Below are 21,859 nucleotides of genomic sequence, written 5' to 3'. Positions count from 1 at the left end.
ACACTGGAGGAATTGTCCTCTCTTCTTCAAAATATATATATATATATTTGCAAAGTCTATGGATCGCCATATTTTGGGTGATATAAAAAGGCTAATATTTTAATTCAATTTAATATTTTGCTTGGGAATAGGTTGACAACGCTCCAACCAGAGGTGTCAATAGTTTTCACATTCATTACTCAAGTAGAAGTAGATACTAGGGTTTAAAAATAGTTCTGTAAATTTTTTTGAATTTTGTAAAAAACACATTTTTGCCTACTCCTCCTAAACGCTGGGTCCATTTCTTACGAAACTTCCTGTGGATCATCATTGGCTCAATGTGATCAAAAGATATCTCCCACTTTGTTGATATCTCATTGCGTTCAGAAGTTATTAACCAACTAACCTCTTAGGGGCGTGGCTCAATATGTCAATACACACAACTTCCAAATTACTTGGCCTGTCTTCACAAGCTTTGTAGCATATGTCAACATCGTGTCCCTTAACGTACCCAAATTGTTTCATAATATTCAAACACTAGAGGGCGCTGCAGTGAACCGCTCAATTTTGGCATTTTCCTTGTTTTCAGGCGTTGTATTCTGACGAACTCCTCCTAGAGATTAAACACGATTGATTTCACATTCGGGCAATATGATGTTGAGACCTTTGCAGGGAAAAGTTATCAAAGGATTTTCAAAATATCGAACTATGTGAGCGCAGAGCAGCGGCAAAGAGACACCATATTCCATGAAAATGGAAGTTGTTTTAACTCGGCCGTACATGATGGAATCTACTCCATATTTCTCATATGCCATGACCTCTTGACCCTGAAGACATGCATATGATCATTTTTCATCCTAGTCATAGCGCCACCTAGAGGCAACAGGAAGTTACATGTTTTCTACTTGTACACCGTGCTCCTCACAGATTATTCAGATCCCTCTCACAATGTGTCGGAACAGACTTAAGACATTGGTAAGGCATCACCTTGAAGATTGTAAGGATCCGTTGAACGGCGTCGCGTGGGAGCATCGCGGAAGTTCGATCCTTCGCCATGACCGAATAAACCGATGTAACTCGACTCCACATGATAAGATCCTTTCCAGGTTTCATATGTTTGATCAGCCTCCAGGCCTGAAGACATGTGCAGTCTAATTTTTAATTATAGTCATAGTGCCACCTAATGGTAACAGGAAGTAAATATTTCTATACTTTGGCTTGCTTCTCTTAGTAGGTCAGTCAGATCGACATCAAATTACTTCTATACAACCATAAGATTTTCATGACGCCAGCCCCCAAAGATTTTGATGTTTCGTGAAACGCTGTTGCCCTGGCGACCCATCCTTCGCGGTCAACAACAAAGTCACTTTTGAGGGACTAGGCATGCTCGACACGTAACTAAACTTGGCAGATACAATTAAAGGCAAAGATGTAGTTACCTGATGTGATTTTAATGACTCAAAATGGCACTTTGGCTCAATAGCGCCCCCTACAAATATTCAATTAAGCAGCCCCAGAGCTACGGTTGACCTACATGTATGAAACCTGCTAGGAATATGTAACACATGTAAACTTGAAAATAACTCTCTTGGGACCATGCTCTAAACCGTACAGGAAGTCAGATAGCGCCCCCTAAAAAACATGTTTTTTTTTGACAACCTGTGAGTTGTGAAAGCCCACAGTTTTTTCCCCCTATCACCAATTGACCTGAAATTTGGCACACATGTCCGGTTGTGTCTGCTCTTCAAAAAAGTACGCGGTCGTACTAAAGTCCGCCTACTTAGAATTTCCACCATTTTGAATTTTGATTAAAACAATGTTTTCCTCAAATCTTCCTAAACGCTGGCTTCGATTTGTACAAAATTCTCTGTGGATCATTAAAGGTTCAATTTCATGAAAATATATCAAAAGCTTGTTTGTATCTCATTGTGTTCAAAAGAAAAGGACCCATTAACTTCTTAGGGGTAAATTCAACTAAATTCAACAAAGCAGCCCTTGCAGAACGTTCAACATAGATATACAATATTTGATAAGCGTATGTACCACATATAAACTTAAAAATAACTCTCTTGGAACCATGCTCTAAACCGTACCAGAAGTCGGCCAATTTCGTTTTCGGCCTTCATTTCTAGTTCAAATTGCCATAGTTTCCCAGTAGGTGGCGCTCTGACTATGAGTTAATATTGGCATGCAGAAGTCTTCAAGCCATGCCTCTCATAAAGCATGTTAACTTTGGAACAGTTTTGACAAAGTACAGTTGAGTTACAACAGCTTGCTTTTTTTTCCCTTTCTCTTCTTCTTCGGGAGCCTCTGTGCTTCCTCGCCTCAAGTTTCCATGGATTGTGGCTGTGCCTAGAGCCAGTCCTGCTTCCTGCAATGGCGGCCCTGCTGATGCCCGTCCTCTCTACCTCTTTCTGCTTCATGGATCGTGGACCATGCCTACTACTCATGATATAAATACTTTCTGTCATATTCATGTAACGTGCTGGAACTTCGTTAAGTTATTCATTCTGGTCACATGACATCTATTGTTTCTGTCCATCTGGGAAGAGGGATCCTCCTCTGTTGCTCTCCCTCAGGTTTCTTCCCTTTGTTCACTGTGAAAGGGTTTTTACTATCTTTATTTAGGGGAGTTTTTCCTGATCCAATGTGATGAGGTCCCTGGACAGGGATGTCATGTGTACAGATTGTAAAGCCCTTTGAGGCAAATTTGTATTTGTGATGTTGGGCTATATTAAATGAACTGACTTTAATTTAATTGTATGATCAAGAACCATATGAAACAGTCACCACACCACTTCCACGGCGTTCCATGAAACATCAAGCTTTTCATCACTTTTGATACGTATTTGTATCTGTATATACATTTATATACATATTTACAAATAAAAATATGTATACATATAACTTCTATATACATACATATGTATATATATATATATATATATATATATATATATTTACAAATAAAAATATATATACATATAACATATATATATATATATTTATATATATATATATATATATATATATATATATATATATATATATATATATATATATATATATATATATATATATACGTCATTTTGCGACTTCTAGCGACTTTTTGGACAGCCAATAGCTATTTTTCTTGCTGAGGAGTTGGCAACACTGCATGCGCTCTCTGTACCTCTGCTAGCGCTCTGCCTCCGTTAGCACCCCCCACCCCCGCTGTCCTCCTCCGGGCGCCAGGAGTGAAGCTCGCCCAGAGCGCCACATGAGCTCGGGCCGGCGCTGTTTAGGCTCCTGTTGGCGAGCCCTGCTCCAGCAGTTATAGGCTACCATGGCAAAAAGAAAGACAGAGCAGGCGCCCCAGAAAAAGGTCCGCCTAACGTTCAAACATGAGTGGCTAGATGAAATAGTCCAAACTGACACAGGTAGGATGAAACTTTCAGACATGTTTAAATATGAAGAATATGAAGTTATTAAATTGTTTATATAGGCTACCTTTAGGAAAAATGACACCATGTCAATTTAATAGGCCTATAATTATTGTTAAGCACTGCATTAGCATTTTTCTTTCAATGAAGTTCCACTTAAATGTTGTACCTGCTGAGAAATTACTAAACATCTTTGATACTTTTATTTTTTTATATATATCATTATCAGTCATAACCAGTGAACCAGTCATAACCTCCCATTATTGAAGTTCAACAAAGATCCTTTAAGTTCAACTAAACTGACTGGTAAAACACCATCATTAAAATGTTCCCAAAGCCCAGCCATTATAAAGGATATTGAATAAATATCAACCTTGTATACATATTGATGCATTTGCTGTCATCTCTTTGAATCCCCTATGGCTAACGCAGGCTTGTGGTCGTTGTCGGCAGGTCGCATGGTTGCGAATTGCTCACAGTGCTGAAATGTGCGCTCAGAAAAAAAAAAAATTGCTCAGTGCTGAAAAAAATTAGAGGGAACATTGCTCGTGACCCCTCAGAGTGACCTCTGGAGCTGTGGGATGCAGACCGTCAGGCTGGAATTGTGTTGAGAACCAATGCATCAGATTACCAGCTCTTTAGCATGTTGGACAAACCATCATGGCATCGTCTCATAAAATGAAGTTCCCATCCAATAACACTGGTCTGAGCCTGCTTTGGAAGGAGGGCTGTTGAAAACTGTTGAAGACTGTGACTGTAATATGAGAGGAAAAAACCTGTCCCTTGAAATATAATCTAGATTGCAGTTTAGTGATATTGAATGTTTTGACGGGTGACAGAGAGACATCATCATCTTGAAATACAATATTAGTTTCCTCTTTTGTTTTACATTTAATTAATTTGACGGAGCATCACGGAAGGTCAAAGGTCACATTTAGCCTGAGTACACTGTGTTGGCCTTCATAGGGGTATAAATGATCAGATCCCCTTCCAGGTAGCAGGTGCTTGTGATTCTATACAGGCAGTAGGACACGTCTCCTTTGATTAAAGTTAACAAAGTGGTACTTATTTTGCGTTCAAGTCAATAAAATAGCAAAGGGAAAGCTCAAACTTTGGTAGTGTAGAGCAAACACATTTTAATAAGAGTAACCACAAATATGAACCATGTCTGATGTAATTTATCTTGTTTTGAACAATACATTCATGAATAACACTGCATTGAGCAAAGAAGTAAACGCTTTGTCATATATAAATACAAATCTTTTGAGCAAATATACACTAAATGATCCAAACTGAAGGCACAGAAAATAAACAATCTCACAGCCCAATATAATTGATTATTTCTAGATGCACATTTATTTCAAAAGTTTTTTTGTCAAAAACATGGTATTTCAGTATTTTAGTTCAACATTTTTACAACAAAATGCAACTTTCTTGATGTGCATTTTTTTTTACATTATTGTCAAACATCATGTGAAATTCTTGCCACAATGCAAAGGGGATGAAATCAGCATTTTATTATACATAATGTATACTTCTTCAGAAAAGCTTGATTAGAGCTCCCACTGAGCCGCAGAGATGGTTTTTACCCTTCCAATGCATCAGGCTTCAGTTTATGGGGTTTATTAATAGACAGATTCATACCAGGACTTATATTGTAACCTGAATGCAAAATAGGAGTCAAAACATGAGTAAAAATGTCTCCCTTTTGTTTTTTAGTTCTTATATAAACACAGAACACAGAGAAGGTGATTTTAAAAGTAACTTCAAAACACACAAACCTATTGTGTAAAGAACTACTGTTTCATATAAAGTAGTGAGTCAAACTTGAGATGAAGACCTTTGCACTTTTAGTTGAACAGTTAATTATGACTCTGGAAAAGGTTCTGGTGTTAATATCACATGTTTATTCAGTTTAGTATATGAACATGTACAGTGTAACCATAATTTGTGAAAAAAATGCTTTGATGACAAACTATGCTGTTGATTAAAATGTTGATTAAAATGTAATACTTTAAAATGTCACACACTGAATACCACTTTAGGCCTTATTCAAAATAAATCATCAAAAAATATCAATGTGAGAGTATAATATGATGTCTGACTATCCCAGGGGTCGGCAACCTGCGGCTCTTTAGCCCTCTGTTGCGGCTCCCTGAGGCTTTTGACAAAAAAAAAGAAGAGAAAAAAAAGAAAGACAACTTTTTTTTTTTCTTTGCCCAGTGGAAAAACGTTTAAAGGGAAGTCCTCTTATCTTGGAGTTTTAGGTGATATTGGGTCACTGAAAATAAAAATAAATGTTTAAATATTTCTTTCACTAAAATGTGCGTCACGTCGCTGTCAAGGCTCCGCCCTGCAGCTGCTGCTCGTGATTCAGAGTCCCGCCCTCGCGCGCAGATGAGTGCAGAAGAGCGATTCCTCAACTGCTGCAGCAAACTGAGTAAAGTAGATATACTTTCAGGAAGTGGATCACGTCTCCAAACTTCACTCCTGCTGCTGGTTCTGTGTCAGCTCATGAGACAGTGAGGCGTCCGCTAGTAAAAACGGATCCGTCCTCCGGTAGCCGTGCTCTAGTGAGGAGGACGCTCAGTGGAAACGTAGCAAAAGATATGCGTTTAAAATGTAAAACTCACTGAAGAGGACAGGTATTGAACCTGCTACCTTGCAGTTTCAGGGCAAACACTCTACCACATGAGCCACAAATATAGATAGTACTGAAGGTCTGCATAGTTGTATTTTTAATTAATGTAGCCGACACGTGACTATTTTTTGTTTGATAGTTATAAACAGGTAGAATAGCAATACAATGTAAAAAAAAGTCTTTATTCTTGTTCTATAACTTCATAAATACAACAAACTATAGTTTGTTGTATATATGACTATATTTAAAACTTCAGAAGCTGTGATATCAAATAATTTTGCGGCTCCAGATAAAAATGTTTTGGTGGAAAAAGGTCAAAATGGCTCTTTGGATACGAAAGGTTGCTGACCCCTGGGCTATCCAATAGTCTCTAGCTCTACTTAGATTAATTCAATTAGTTTCATTATCATTCACTCAGATGATCAAAAAAGGAAAATTAAGATAGTTCTGTGGATGAAATCATTTTTATGTTATATATTCCTCTGAGTGGGAGCTTCTAGAGGCTTCCTTTGTATTTAGGCAAGGCAAGTTTATTTGTATAGCACATTTCAACAACAAGGCGATTCAAAGTGCTTCACATAAAACCATTGAAAGCATAATGCAGATTTAAAAACAGTTAAGAAAACATTAAAACAGTCAAAAAGCAAAATAAAAGTAGAAAAAGCAACATAAAAAATAAAAGTTGAATAAAAGTTGCAGTGCAGTTGAAGAAATAAAATGCATTAGTGAGATGCAGTAATTGAATTTGGTTCAATTAAAAGGCAACAGCAAACAGAAAAGTCTTCAATGTGGACTTAAAGGAGCTGAGGGTCTCAGCAGACCTGCAGCTTTCAGGGACCTTGTTCCAGATATGTGGAGACATTTAGACAATCAAAACAAATTCCAAATGGCTCGTCCTACATTTTTGAATCCATCAACTATTGCTTCTCCACCCTTAACTACTAATTCACCAGCTACTACCAGAGGAAATAATGGATTAAACTCCTCAGCTTCCTCTCTGGCCTTTGTTTCATGCTTTAACTGAACCTGTTCTCTTCCTTTACTCAGTTCTTTTTTATACTGTTTTTTCATTTCATTCTTCATGATTGCCATCTCCCTATCTTTCTCCTCTCTATCTCTCTTTCTCTCTGCTTCTCTCTCTTCCCTTTCCCTCTTTCTATCCTCATTCATACACTCCCTCTCCCTCTTCATGTCCTCCTGTCTCTCTTTCCTCTCTCTCTCTCTCTCAGCCTGGAATTGCTCAGTCATATTCTTTATCGCTTTTTCATATTTTTCCTGAACTTTCCTCTCCACTTCCTCTTTCTCTTTGCGTATTTTCTTTTCTTTCTGTTTCAGGATGCGTTGTTTCTCCTCTTCAACTACCCTCTCTGCCTCTCGGAACATCTCGTTGGTGTAGTGGTGTCCTCCGTTCCTCTGGACTACATTTCTGATTTTCTGGAGCAGCTCAGTGACCTGAGAGCGATCCTGCAGCTGATTATTGAAGACATGGTACTGGCCATTACATCTGTCCACAAGTTCCTGCAGCTCTGAGCAATCCTCCAAGAAGGCCTCAATAGTGTCTTCAAGCTGGTCACCATGAGTAAAGAGGACCATGCTGTATCTGTCTGCAGCCTGGCCAAAGATTTCTTGAATTCTCTGCACTGTCTGCTTTTCCTCTTCAGTGTATCTGCCCAGCCTGATGACCACCAGGAACACATGGGGTCCCGGAGAAGCGTAAGTGATGCACTGGGTCACATCTTTCGTTGTTTTTTCCTTGCTAAACCTGGTGTCAAACAGGCCCGGCGTGTCGATAACAGCAACCTGTTGCCTGTCCACCGTAGTTTTGCCCTTGGAACAGTCTACAGTCATAGACTTTCCACTGAACTTTGATTCAAAGCAACGTCGCCCCAGAATGGTGTTTCCAGTGGCACTCTTCCCAATCCCAGTCTTGCCCACCATCACTATCCTCATTTCCTCATCATTGTTTCTGCTGCTTCCTGTGTAGAAGAATAAGTGACACTGAATAAGAATCTACACCAGGTTGTACACACATTATACTCAGTGCAACTTGTACAGGTATACAAGAAAAGAAGCATCCATTATGCTGCTTTGACAGCCAACAAAGGAGTTTGTTGAGGTTCCAATTTACAACCTTTCTTGCAGACTTTCATTAGAGACAAATACATGTTCTCTTCAGACTTTCTCTTCATGATCTAATGTGGCTTCCATATATAATGTTCAGTTCACCACTTACAAGAAAAGACAGCAGGGCCCTATTTCTCGTACCTGGCTTACTGAGTTAGCGGGCTAATTGTCAGGATAAGATGACGTAGGTCAGGCTTTCTCGGTTTCTCGAAGCAAGCTTAGATAAATCATCATAGCAACACATCCAAAAATGTAAACCTGCTCCCGGGCAGGTTTACTGAACTTCACTGGATAAGCTGGACACTCCCACGGACAAAAAAGGCAGCTTCTTCCTCATTGATGAAGGAGCGATATTAGTTATATTAGTTTTATAGGGAGAGAGTTCTTTCAGATCGCCAGGATCCATCCTTTACATCAACATGACTTCCTGTACGCGGCGATATAGATTTTGCCGGCAAGAAATAATTTATTTACGAGAGCTTCTCGAGCCGCGGACATTGATCACCAGGCGCAGCTGATCGCCCGTCTCAGACACAGACTATCAGCCGCTGCATGCCGCTGTTCTTAAGTTTATTTAGCTCTTAAGAAACTTATGGATGTGTTGAAAGCACTCATAATTATATGACAGTGCTATTAGTACACCATGCATATCATTATTGTAGAACATGATTAAGGTGAACTCATGATAAGAATACAGAGAATCACACATAATTTATTTTCACTGCTTCAATTGATTGGATTTCTGATTATGAATAATACATACATACTGATCCGCCCATACACATATTCAAACTCATATACACATATATAGTACATGATTCATACGCGCATACAGTACATATATCCTCATAAGTATATATTTATTCGTATATATAATCCGATTGATTTGGGTGATGAAACACTTCAAATTAGCCGATACATTTTCCCAACACTGACGCATTTAACTTGTCTGATATATTTGCGACGCTTATGTCTCGCAGCGGGGCAGGTGTTAAAGCTGCGTTCACGGCAACAATGTTGCAAAAACGTTGGAATATTCGCAACGCGTTTGCTGTGAATGACTACGGTACTGACTTCCTCATATGCCTTCATGATCATCTCCTGCTTCTCATCAGAAAAATAAAAAGAGGTTCCTCTGAGTTTATTTGGCATCGTACTGTTAAAACATCGTGGTGTCAGTGCTCCATTATTATCCCTTCTGAAGAGGAGCGGGCGCGCGCATTTATCCAGATGACTGACGTCTGGCTAGAATTAACGAGACGTTTCAGCGCGGATCAGCCGTGAAGAAACCCAGATAGCCTGATGTCAATCATCTCGCTAATTTAAACTGGAGGTTAGGACATTTGCTTGACTTTGTTTAGCCAGGTACGAGAAACAGGGCCCAGGACTTTTAACCTACTTTTAACCTCTGTCAGCTGGTGTGGAACTGCAACATTTCTTTAATTTAAGATTTTAACAATACTATAATGAATAATAAAACAGTTTGTCACATCACGTAATACATCAAAGACAAGGTCAAACGTAACCTCCTTGTGATGACAATGACAAAAACAAAACAAACTAACTTCAGACTCACATTCTTAAGAACAAAAACTACATTCATCTGACTCAACTATGCACCTTTTTATTTTTCTTTCTTTCTAGGGATCAACAAATCATGATTTTAAGGGGAAATAAGTATCGAGAATGTGTAATCAGGTTACAATCTTGATACTAAAGTCAGAAAAACTAAATCATGTATTAGCAGTTCTACCCAGTAAGTCTAATAAAGTATACGTTTATAGGAGGTACAGAGGAACATCTCATGAAATTAGATTCAGCAGTGAGTACTGCTATATCACCATGCAATAACTGTACTTTAAAACAAGGTTACAGGTTCCGACTTACCAAAGAGTCTGGCCATGTTTGGGTTAAAGAGTGGAGAAGATGCTGCAGCTGAAGTTCAGAGGGTTCAGTGTGTCTACTGCAGCTCTCATGCACATATATGTACTAAACCACACCCACAAATAGAAAGCGAAACTAAAGCTTTTTATGGAGGTTTCGGTTGTGGAATGAGTTTTTAAGTGTATAAATCCAAGTGAGAATATATACAAATTACAATATACAGTCTTGAATCATTTTGGATAAATGTATGTAATCTTGGTTCAAAGAAAGCAAGAGACATTCATTATTCTAGATCAGAGGTCAGCAACCTTTCGTATCCAAAGAGCCATTTTGACCTTTTTCCACCAAAAAAAAAAGTTGTCTCTTTTTTTTTCTTCTTTTTTTTGTCAAAGCCTCAAGGAGCCGCAACAGAGGGCTAAAGAGCCGCAGGTTGCCGACCCCTGTTCTAGATGAATTAATCAAGCTAGTATTACTATTAGCTTAAACATATCACACAAGCATTGTAACATAACACAATCAGTTATTACTAGAGCTTTAGTGCAGTATAAATTTTTTAGTGAGTACTTTCAAATGTTTTAAACCTTGAGCCCTTTCAAAAACACGTACATGACCTCAGGTTGAAAATACTGATAAAAAAGATAATCATTTAACTGCATACAGTCATGATAAGTCATGATAATAACTAGTATATCACAGATAAATATTAAACTTGTGACCACATGTCTTATTTGTCACAGCGTTTCCTAAAACGTAACTTTCCTTTGTAAGTTCCCACTGTTGTTTGCCTTGTATATTCTGTTTGAATTCTGCCTTTTAAAAAAAAAGGCTTATTCAGTATCACAGTTTGTCTCCTGATTATCTGACTTCTGCATCCGGCCCTGCTGTATTGGACAGAAAGTCCCTGTGTCACATGTGCACCTTACGTAAACGTTGCTCTCTCCCTCCCTGACCATTTACAAGAAATGGCAGCACTTCTTCAGATCAGCACAGCTTTCCCCCTCCGCTTCAGTATTTACAGAAAAAGGTAGCAGTTCTTACATTCCACGTGATACTTTGGACTTTAAATTGTTTTGACCTATGTAATAAATTATGCAATGATTAACAAGCATGACATGTTTCAGGAAAGCAAGACATTATGAGGCAAGTTTATTTGAATATGACAGGCTATGTACACAAAGACAATTCAAAGTACATTTCAAAAAGTATTAATCACATAAACCAGAAAGTGCATCAATAGAAATTAATATAAATGACTGTTAAAACGTGAAAAAAAATAGAAAAACAAAGACTTACGAGTAAATCTTTAGGTTCTTTTGTGCTTGAGTGCTTAAGGTTTAGTCAGTTAGTTAGAGCAAGTTGTGCTCAGGGTGGGAAGAAATCTCCTTGAAACTATAGTTCTTTTCTTCTTTGAGGAGCGGCTGTAGCTCAGGGGGGTGAGTGGTCGTCCTGCAACCACAAGGTAGCCGGCTCGATCCCCAGTCCCCCCATAGCTCACATGTCGAAGTGTCCCTGAGCAAGACCCCCAACTGCCCCCCCAGGGCCGCCCACCGCCCGCCATCCAGGGATGGGTCAAATGCAGAGAAGAATTTCCCCAAGGGGATTAATAAAGGATACTTTCTTCTTCAAACTGCTCACTATGGCCACGGGGTGCAAACAGCTAAATGTTGAGACAATCGACACGTGGGCAGATTCGTCTGTACTTTACACTTTAGAACTCATATCCTTTGCTAAGTTTACACTGAGCGTCCTCACTAGACTGGACTTTTAGATCACCACAAACAGAGGACAGATACGTTTTTACTAACGGACGCCTCACTGTCTCATGAGCTGCCACACAACCAGCAGCAGTAGTTGAGTTTGAGACTTCCACTTCGTGAAAGTATCTTTACTTTACTCAGTTTGCTGCAGCAGTTGAGGAATCGCTCTTCTCTGCTCATCTGCAGCGTGATACTTTTCAGCAGATACTGTGTGTTTGCTCTGGAAGAGTCTTTTATTTAAATGTTTTTTTATTGATTTTACAAATAATTCAGACAGAAAATGTGAACATGGCTGTCCCAACAAGGTTAGCATATACAGGTTATTACATTCAGTTTCATATTGCTTGGGGATAGTGTAACTGGCGAACTGGCACAGAGTACAGACAAACAAACACATCGCTCTGAGGAGATATGAGTAATCCGCTGATTCAGATAAAAGGCAAAAAAGGCCAAAAATCCACGAAAAGTCCCCACTTTGTTTGATCTCCCGTAATCTGCCATGAATATACGCCATCAGTTTATGATCAACCAAGGATATTTCAGCAATTATTAAAATGTGCAGATTACTGTATTGGGCACATAAACTATTAATCTTTTCCTCACCCAAAGGTGTGTATGGTAATTTGGTGTCTATACCAATGCCTAGTGTTGTATGAATGGTTGAGGCATGTAAATTGTATGCTGCAATGCCAGTCGGAGCAGTTAACAATATACAAATTTGTTCAGGGTGCTCACAATGTTGACAGTATACTTGTCGCTTCATATTAACGGGCTCTAGTTAAATGACTTTCCTGTACCTGCACCACCTGTAATAAAAACAGGAAACGGCTCTCACTGGTTTTGTCCAGGTACCATTGTCGGATCTGATTAAATATAGACATTTGTGTGTCGTTCCCTTCTAGGTTTTTCAGTACTAACTTCCAAAAAGGCAACACATTGGAGCATTCCCACAGAGCGTGTAGAAAAGTGACCATTTCTATGTTACATTTATAATCCTGCATCAAGCCCATTTTATACACAGTTTCAGAGGTGTAAAATAATATGTACAATTTTGTAGTGAGTAAACTTGCTTCTTGCATCCCTTGCAACTATCGTGTCACTGAAAATAAAAGTTGTAATATTTTGTTAACTAAAATGTGCGTCACATCCAATTACATTGCTGTCAAGCACCTTCACCTGCAGGTGGCTAATCATGATTTGCAGCGACTGCGCCCTCGGTAAACTGTGGCTCTTTGGATAGGAAAGGTTGCTTAGGCTAGTTTCCTGGACAGAAACACTCCCTTGATGGAACTCAGTAGGATTGTGATGCGCTGGAAATCTGCATTCTGTGCGACACAAAAAAACAGAAGCGCAAGAGCACTGTGTTAAGGCATTGGTGTAGTGATATTGTGCAACTACAATATCACTAAATAAAGATACATTCTCATTCTGACCTCATTAAGCAAGACAGTCTTTGATAGCATGGTGTACAGTGTGTTCTAGCCAAACGTATTCCTATTAATAGGGTAAATGTACAAAATCAAAACTAGATCTGGAGGCTGTGTGGTTATTTAAACTTTGCTATTAATATAAAAAGGCTACTGTCTGCTACCACAGTCATTCACAATATCAACTTTATAATGTTTATGTTCAGATTTTCTATTCTCAGTTCACTGAGGAGTTATTGTGCACCAAAGTGGAAAAAATAAATTACTGCAGGTACACACGTCAACTTTTCTACCTGGGACTATTGACCTCTTTGATTAAGAGCATAATGAGAGTAGACACACCGAGGAAGAAAGCACGTGTTCATATAACCTATTTAATTTTTTTGATATGGTTGGTAATACATTATGTTTTTGGTCCAATCTTGACCAACCACTTATAATAAAAAGTTACAGATCATATTTTTGGCCCTAAAGCTCCAGCTTTTACCTAAAAAGGCACAGCAGTCTCATTGCAAACACTATTAGTCTGACTCGTCAGAGGATACTTGTTTGTAGATGGTACAACGCTGACCTCTAGTGGCAGAGGACAACAACGCCATGTCTCAAAGTGAGTTTAGGTAGGACATTGTTCATGAAATACAAATTGATCTTCACATTATTTCACATGTAAACAGAGCAAACATGGTAATGCCCATTCACTGGCCAAGAAATACCTGTCAATGCTACAAGTGCTCTGTCAGAGAGGGTCTTTAGTGTGTGTATTTACAATAAGCATCTTCGTTTAATAAAAATAGTTTGGTGAAAGTGAGATTTGCACTCTATTAATCCCAATAGGTGAATAGCTCTTTGTTTTGTTAAACATTTTAGGCTTTAGTTCTTACTGGTTTTAACAGACGACATCACTCCAGTTCTGGCCTCTTTCCACTGGCTCCCTGCCACTCTGTCAGGATGAATACGACAGTCAGTCAATGCAGATGACTGAAAATCAGTAGGTCAGTAAATTATATTCAAGTGGCATGGATACATTTAAAAAAAGCAGCTGATCATGAGGAATTACATAGAAGATAAACGTGTGAATCAGTAATACTTATATTAGACACCTGATTGGACCAGAAACAATTGTTAAAGGTATGTGTCCACATACTTTTGGCCAGATGGTGTAGTTGAGATTGCAGTTACTCTACCACACACTAGAGGGCGCTGCTAGGCAAGCCCCGATGGTCCGACACGGAAATTCACCTCGGAAGAAACAGAGTACAACTTATTGGTTCCGCAGAGAGAGAGAGAGAGAGAGAGAGAGAGAGAGAGAGAGAGAGAGAGAGAAAAAAAAAACAGCCAATGCAGTCCTCCTCTACAGCCAATATCTGACATCGATGAGCGGTTAAGCGGACGGCTGGAAACAGGGCATGTCATTCGGCAGTGCGAGTTCATAGCCTGCAGCAGCAGCGACCAGCGGGTTGGAAACACGACCATGAGCAGGGTGTGGATGCGCCGATAGCCTGGCAGCTCGCTCACCTGAGATGGAGAACACTGAGGAGTCTGCTCTCCTCCGGATCAGCCCGACCGTCCGGGCGTTGAGCTCCGCACTGCGGGGGAAGCGCGACCATGTCCCCGCTGCCAGGCAGCTGAACGGCGACCGGATCTTCCCCGAACCGGAGAAGCTTTGGTTCAAGGAGAGCAGCGCTAAAAACCTACGGAACCGGGACTTCTTGTCTCCCACCACGATGCTGAACACGCTGTATACGGACGGACAGGTGGGTTTAATAACGGTTACCTGTTGGGTCGGCCCCTAATTTAACGGGGTCACGTGCTCATTTCACAGCGTTTACGCCTTATTGTTTTCTGGTGGCGCTGGAGGCACTGAAAGAGACGTATTTTGTTTGTTTGTTTTAAACCGGAATCACAGCCGGGCACGTTAAACATCGCTGGTTGACGCGTTGAACTTCGTACGCGTTTGACACTGTATCCTTCCACTCGGCGGTATAGTTCCGTCCTTGGCAGTTTGCTAAATGGTGCGAGTGCGTTTTAGCTCGGCGCAGTGACATTTAAACGGGCGGACGGTGTTTTCGACAGTTTCAAACGTGAGTCGGCGTGACCGGAACTATCTGCTTCATTGCCGCTCAGCTGAGGCCAATTGGCTGCTTGATTAACAAGGTGGGAGCTCGAGTCGGAGTCCTTCAAACCATCAAAACCCTAAATAGGTTAGAGGGACAACGAGACAGCTAAAACCCGGCAGACTTTGCCTCATCATGATCGACCAGACCTCAACAGCCTTGCGGCAGTAATTATTAACCCATGAGCTGCACACGCAATATGGGTCAGACAAACACGCAGCTCACTTAGCTGCACTGCAACTGGAAAAGCACGTAGGCCTCTTTCCACAGCTTGTTTCACGCCAGTCTGTAGTACAACGTGGAGTTATTTCGGTTACGTCTCAGTGCAAATAATTCATACCAATGTATCTTTGAACACACACCGCTGGCACGTTGTACACGTGGGCGTGTTCAAGCATCCTCGTGCAAGAGGATGCTGGTATTTGTGCATGTTGCATCCTCCATCCTAAGCATGCAGGATGATTTTACAGATACACTGATGTGGGTTTTTGAAGCAGATAACATCATCTAATATTTTTCCACTGTGTGATATGCATCTTTTCGTAAGATTGTAAGCACCAATGCATGTGCAAAAGTTGTTCAGACAGACATCTTAAGGTATAAGCTATTATGTATATTACTAATAGTAATAAAACATACATATTCATATTTGTTTTATTTTATATCTATATATTATCTTGAGGGTTAACTAACTTAATTGATAAGAATTTAGGATAGGAATATATAAGCATTATGCCTTTTCCGTCATTGTATGTGATGACTGAATAAAACACACAACTACTAATACATTACATACAACTACACTATCAACTCATCTACTAAAATAAAATTCAGTCTTTTCTCCCACTTTCTCTCCTCAACCATTCACATGCACTTTTGTTAATGCGTGTATATATGTATATGTATGTACAGTATGTATGTGTGTATATATATGTGTGTGTGTGTATGTATGTACGTATATATAGATGTAAGTGTGTGTATGTACGTATATATGTATATCGAGTCTCTAATTGCTCCCTTTATACACCCAGGTCCCTCCAGCAGTGATGTCCAGGGTACTGTCCCTCCGTGGCAGTGGGATTCTCCCCATGGCCGGCGGGGAGGTAATGGGCGAGGGGCTGAGGGTGAGGGTGGACCGGGCCGCAGCCTTCAAGGCGGTCCTGGCAGAGGGAGCCACAAGGTACCTGAAGCCCTCGGGTCAAAGGCAAGGCTGTGTCGTGCTCAACTGCCCGGCGCTACACCCTAAACCCAACACACCCACTCCTGATACAATGACTATGGGCCAGCTGAGGACCGTTCTGTTGGCGGACCACATGGGGGCGCTGTTGAGAAGACAGGGGTGAGTCTCTGGGTGGTCGATTTGTAGATTTCCAAATTATCCACGCACATCCACTTCCTTTAAGTTACTGTCACCCGAAACAAAAGCGTCTGTGCTATATCAGCAGTCTGTAGATGTCACCTTGGGCGCAATATTTTCTGAGAAATTATAGACTAAATGATTAGTTAATTGAAGAAAATGAAAATTAATAGTATTAATCAATTGCTCATGAAAATAATTGTTAAATGCAGACACAGCTGCTGTGATCAGTACTAACCTCCGTACCTGTCTCAGATTCTTAGTGTCATATTGCCCCACGCTTCCTGAAGACAGCGACATCTTCACATTTCTCCGAGCTCTGGGCATCGAATGGCCGACAACCCCGGCCAACTGGACCAACGAGGAGCGGGAGGAGAAGATACAGGAGGCTCTGGAGAACTCCCCGTACAGAGAGGGGGAAACCGATAGAGCCAGGAGGACCAGCGGTGGAGGAGGAGGGAGAAAGGTGGAGGAGGGCGAGAACGAGGAAGCTCTCAGGGTCAACCTGAAACGAGTGTTCCAGGAGGAGGGACTGCTGGGATACGACCCCAGCCTTGGTACCTGCATAGGTGAGGTCACAAGGAGATGATACGTTTTGTGATATCTGTCTGAGATTTGTGCTTGCTGAACAATGGAGTTAATACGTTGAAAATAGCATTTTAGAAACTTCACAGCAACAAATTGCTGGTTAGTCAAAAAAAAAAAAAAGTTGTGGTTTTACAGGGAGTTACATGCTGGAACTAGGTCTTGGCCAGTGAGGTGGCCGTGAGTTTGCCAGGCAACCTTCAGAAACGATGTAATGAGCAAACATCAGATTGCTTCAGTTCTTTCTCGTGAAGATATCCTAACTTGTTCTGTGCATCAACAAACGATCTAAGCAATTTCTGTTTGTTTGAAGAAAAAAAAGCTGCTCGCTCTCTTTGAGCTTTTGCAAAGTTTCTCACACCTCTAACCCGTTGTCAAAATCAATGCTGACAGTAACTGACAGTTAATCAATATCACCCGTGATTACGTGGAGCAACATCGCTCCTTATATATTAACATTGCTTGGAAAATGACTGCGCCGATCGACCAGTGGATCGACGTAGTGCTGCTAGAGGTCCACAGGGAACCCGTTAACAGACCGATGTGAGAGTGATTTCTACTAACTTTGTTGGTCAGAGTTTTGCTGCACCTCGTTTCTTTGACGGCTCAATAAGAAAAATCCAATGACAAGAATAATAATCGCCCTGCTGGTTGCCTCTTCCAGTTTATTTTTGGGATACTGAAGAAGGTCTCCAGCAAACCTCTGTCCAATGAGGAGTAACACTTTCCTGCAAAGTAATGCACACGTCTCTCTCCCCTTTAAGAGAAAGGACGAGGAGGATAACAGATAGTTGATTTTGTATATTTACTAGTAACACACTGTTGGTGTGTCTTTCTCAGTACACAGAGACAGTGTTTCTCACCTGGCGCAACTGGACCTTGCCACTGCTGACTGCACAGTAAGACACACACACACACACAGAGACAGACGCACAGTTTTGCAGTATTCAAACACACTGATAATTTCCTTTTTTCAACATTTAAAAACTACAGGAGAAAAAAAGAAAAAGCATTGATTCATATGTCCTTGCTGCCTCTTTTTTCTAGGTAGCCATGGCAACAGCGTTACATGTGACTTCCTGTCAGGACGAGTTCCGTCAGCAGCAAATAGCCGTGCTGTGGAGAGCCAGTGGAGTGGTACACACACAGGTAACAACACACACACACACACACACACACACACACACACACACACACACACACACACACACACACAATCATGTATTGCATTGTGTTCCTGTTCTTTACCTGCTCTGCTCTCTGTGTCTGCAGAGACATCTGGTGTGTGGGCCTGTGAAGACTCCTGGTTCTCACCTCACAGCTGCACAATATCTGCAGTAAGACACATCACTGTCTTCGTCTCCTCTCTTGTCTTTTCTCCACATGTCTGTCTTCGTCTTTAGGTTCCTTTCATCTTCCCTCCATCTCTCTTTGCCCTTCCCTCCGTCTCCATGTGCGCTACCCAGCTCTCCACCAGACATTTATTATCACATAAGACACTCTCACGAGGATCTTGTCTGCACTGTGAAATTGCAGCTCTAATTGAACTCAATGATGATGGTGCTATCTTCATCTATGTGTAATCGCTGCATATTTTCAACTGTCTTGTGTAAACGAGGCTCCTATTGTTTTTTTTTTCTTCCTCATTTGCTCCAGGCTGAGAAGAGGTCAGATGAAGGAGGCCTCAGAGATGAAGTATGGAGATCAAGTAGAAGGTGTGTGTATTTATGGACACACTCATTGTTTATTATCCGCTCCTCACTTATCTAAGCGACCTGACTGATACTAATTAGCATCAACTACAGTTAAGGTGAGTTAACTGGAGCGAAATACCGCCTCTTATTCCTCTTGCAGGTCAGACGTGGGATGACATCATCAGGGTCATGACCTCTGCCACTGTCAGATTTGAGCTGCTGTCGACAGTCCACACCAGTCCCGTGAGTCAGCATCACACCTGTGTGTTTGCACCTGAGTGTGTCGTGTAGGCAGGGTTTAAAATCAACTGTTTTCACTTTCAGACACTTTTATCTGCCACTTTTTAAATGTACAGTATGCGCTGAATGAAGGAATAACATTTAGATCATTTTGACATAATTGAACGTTCAATATATAATAAATAAAAATTGCACATAAGGGTTCTGTACACATTCATGCACATACATTAAAGTGTCCGCTTACATTCAAACATATACTATCAATACATTGTAATTCACATAGAATAAACAGAAACATTGTTTGCCCTTGTAATGTAAAACACTCGCTGCACACTGAGCTATTATGTGGTTATGCTGTGGTTATGTGCTGTGCGTGTTTTTGTCCCAAACAACCGTATTGATCCATTGTTTGACTTGACAAACCGGACGCAGACAATGACTGACAGAGCTGTCTGTTTAGGTGACACTGGATGTCCAGCGGGAAGGGGGCGTGTCCACCAAAGGGCCGAGAGGAGGAGTGTTTGTGATGTATAACTGTGCCAGGCTGCACACTCTGTTTGACAGCTACGAGAGAGGAGTGGAGAAGGGTGAGAGCTGTGCTCTGCAAGAGACACCTTCATTTGACGATTCAGATTAATAATACAACGTGTAATTAACAAGTAAATTGCAATATTGTTAATTTAGATGAAACTTTCTTGATCCCAGGGTGAAATTTACAAGCCACAAAGCAAGTTTATATTCCATTAAAAAAATGCATCAGCTTTACACAACTGGTTGTTTTAGGATTGTATTACATTGTATTGTTCATGTAGTTTTCTGACTTTTTTTTATCTGCAGGTTTATACCCTGAAATCCCTGAATGCTCCAAGCTAGACTTCTCTTCTCTGAAAGAAGAGGTACCACGTTATTCTCTTCTACTCCTTTCATTTCTTTAGGGTTCCTTTTATCTTTCCATTAAAAAATACTCACGTAAGAAGTCCGACCAACCTTTCAGTATTAATCCCATCTGTCTCTGGTTTTTGACTGACAGGGCGAGTGGCTACTCCTGTTCAATTACCTCATCACCTTCTCCGAGCTGCTGGACCAATCAGGACAAGCGTTAGACTGTGAAGGGGGTGGAGCCAGAGTGAATATTAAGACTGAACAGGTCAAGGGATTGAAATTGAGATTCATTCATCAATTACTGATGATTACTGTATTGAACCAACTCTGCTGTCAAGATGTTTATCTAATTTATGTACGTGTTTTTTGTGATCCTCAGATCTGTAAATTTCTCGTGTCTCTCAGTAAAGACTTCAGCTCGTACTACAACAGAGTCCATGTGCTGGGGGTGAGGATTAATTCACTGTATATATTCAGAAATGCTTATTATAGTATATGTATGTAAATAGACCTGCAGTTGTATAGACCGTTTCTAGTCTTCCGACCACTCAAAGCTCTTTTACACTACTTGTCATCATTCACCACCATTCATAAACTGATGGGAGGGGCTAAGGTTCCACCTGCCCATCAGGAGTAGCTAACATTCATCCACACATTCACACACCGTAGGCACAGCTATGGGAGCAATTTGGGGTTAAATGTCTGGCCCAAGTACACATCGACATGGGCTCGCAGAGCCGGGTACCGAACCGCCAATCCTCGCCCCTAATATTACACTAATATTATATTATGCATTCATTTATTAGCTGAAAAGGAATTATGAGCACCCCTTCAGTGAGTGTATGTTTTGGTGATGAACGCCTATAAATAATTTAATGTGTGTGTCTGTCTCGTTCCTGTTTCACATCATATGAGATTAGCGTGTTAATAGGCCATTGCCCTGTCTGGTGACTTTTGGTCATCGACATAATGTGATTACTGTCGCACAAAAAAACTAAAACCCATCTGCAATATTAAATATTTTTCCTTGTCTCCTTCTAAATATATAATTTTCCCTTTCCTGCCATCATCACCTTTCTTCTTTCTCTTCCTTTAAACCCTCCACCACGCACACACACTTTCTCTTCCTCTCGTCTTTCTGTTTCTCCTTCCAGGAGCCGTTGCCTCATCTCTTCAACCAGATGTTTTGTCGTCTGCATCTGTTGAGAGCGTTGAGAGAGCTCTACCACAGCGCCCTGGACACCCTTCACCTCCCTCCCATCCGGCAGCTATAGCTCGGTCTCAGTCCACACACCCTGTGATCACCTGTTGGCCCGACTTACCCGACCATCTCACACAGTCCTATGTTTTGCAATTGTAGCTCCATCACGTGCACGTCGCCTTTTCCCCTCATTTTGTCAAACTACTTTGTGACTGGGATCAGTTCCAAGGAGACTTCAAGCCGTTAATGGTGCCACTCAAGAAATAGTTTGCAAAGATGGGATGCTTTTCAATTCTGCTCTAATGGGTCCAAACACCCCACTAGACTGAGCCAAGTCCTGAATTTCCCTCATTATTATCTCAGTCACCCCCACGTTCTGTTGCTAAAATTCTCTTCTCTCTGAAGAAGACTGCCTGAAGAAAACGTTTTTGCCTTGTTTAACTGTTAAAAGTCCCATTTTATGTATGTTACCCACGTTGTATTTATCCATGCCACACAAATATTTATTGTCATTTTAAAAAAAGAAAAAGGTTGCGGAATATATATTCTGCA

At 40.7% G+C, this 21,859-nt stretch overlaps 2 protein-coding genes across 2 annotated transcripts; one reads left to right on the top strand and one right to left on the bottom strand.

Moving 5' to 3' along the window:
- Window positions 1–6,754: 6,754 nt before the first annotated feature.
- On the bottom strand, window positions 6,755–7,992 carry LOC306743871 (GTPase IMAP family member 9-like; the record flags this gene model as incomplete). The annotated part of the gene is made up of 1 exon (XM_079226436.1): window positions 6,755–7,992. One exon carries the CDS (start codon window positions 7,990–7,992, stop codon window positions 6,913–6,915), a length of 1,080 nt encoding a protein of 359 aa, XP_079082562.1. The 3' UTR covers window positions 6,755–6,912.
- Window positions 7,993–14,754: 6,762 nt separating this feature from the next.
- On the top strand, window positions 14,755–21,380 carry dalrd3 (DALR anticodon binding domain containing 3; the record flags this gene model as incomplete). Its single annotated transcript, XM_079225654.1, has 13 exons — window positions 14,755–14,988; window positions 16,380–16,687; window positions 16,961–17,274; window positions 18,131–18,189; window positions 18,338–18,439; window positions 18,563–18,627; window positions 18,947–19,005; window positions 19,145–19,227; window positions 19,685–19,811; window positions 20,062–20,120; window positions 20,255–20,371; window positions 20,486–20,554; window positions 21,261–21,380. 13 exons carry the CDS (start codon window positions 14,755–14,757, stop codon window positions 21,378–21,380), a joined length of 1,716 nt encoding a protein of 571 aa, XP_079081780.1.
- Between the last annotated feature and the right edge of the window lie 479 nt (window positions 21,381–21,859).

Source organism: Taurulus bubalis, assembly GCF_910589615.1.
Source record: "Taurulus bubalis genome assembly, chromosome: 11".
NCBI classification, from domain to species: domain Eukaryota; kingdom Metazoa; phylum Chordata; class Actinopteri; order Perciformes; family Cottidae; genus Taurulus; species Taurulus bubalis.
This window is presented reverse-complemented; position numbering and strand designations above follow the sequence as displayed.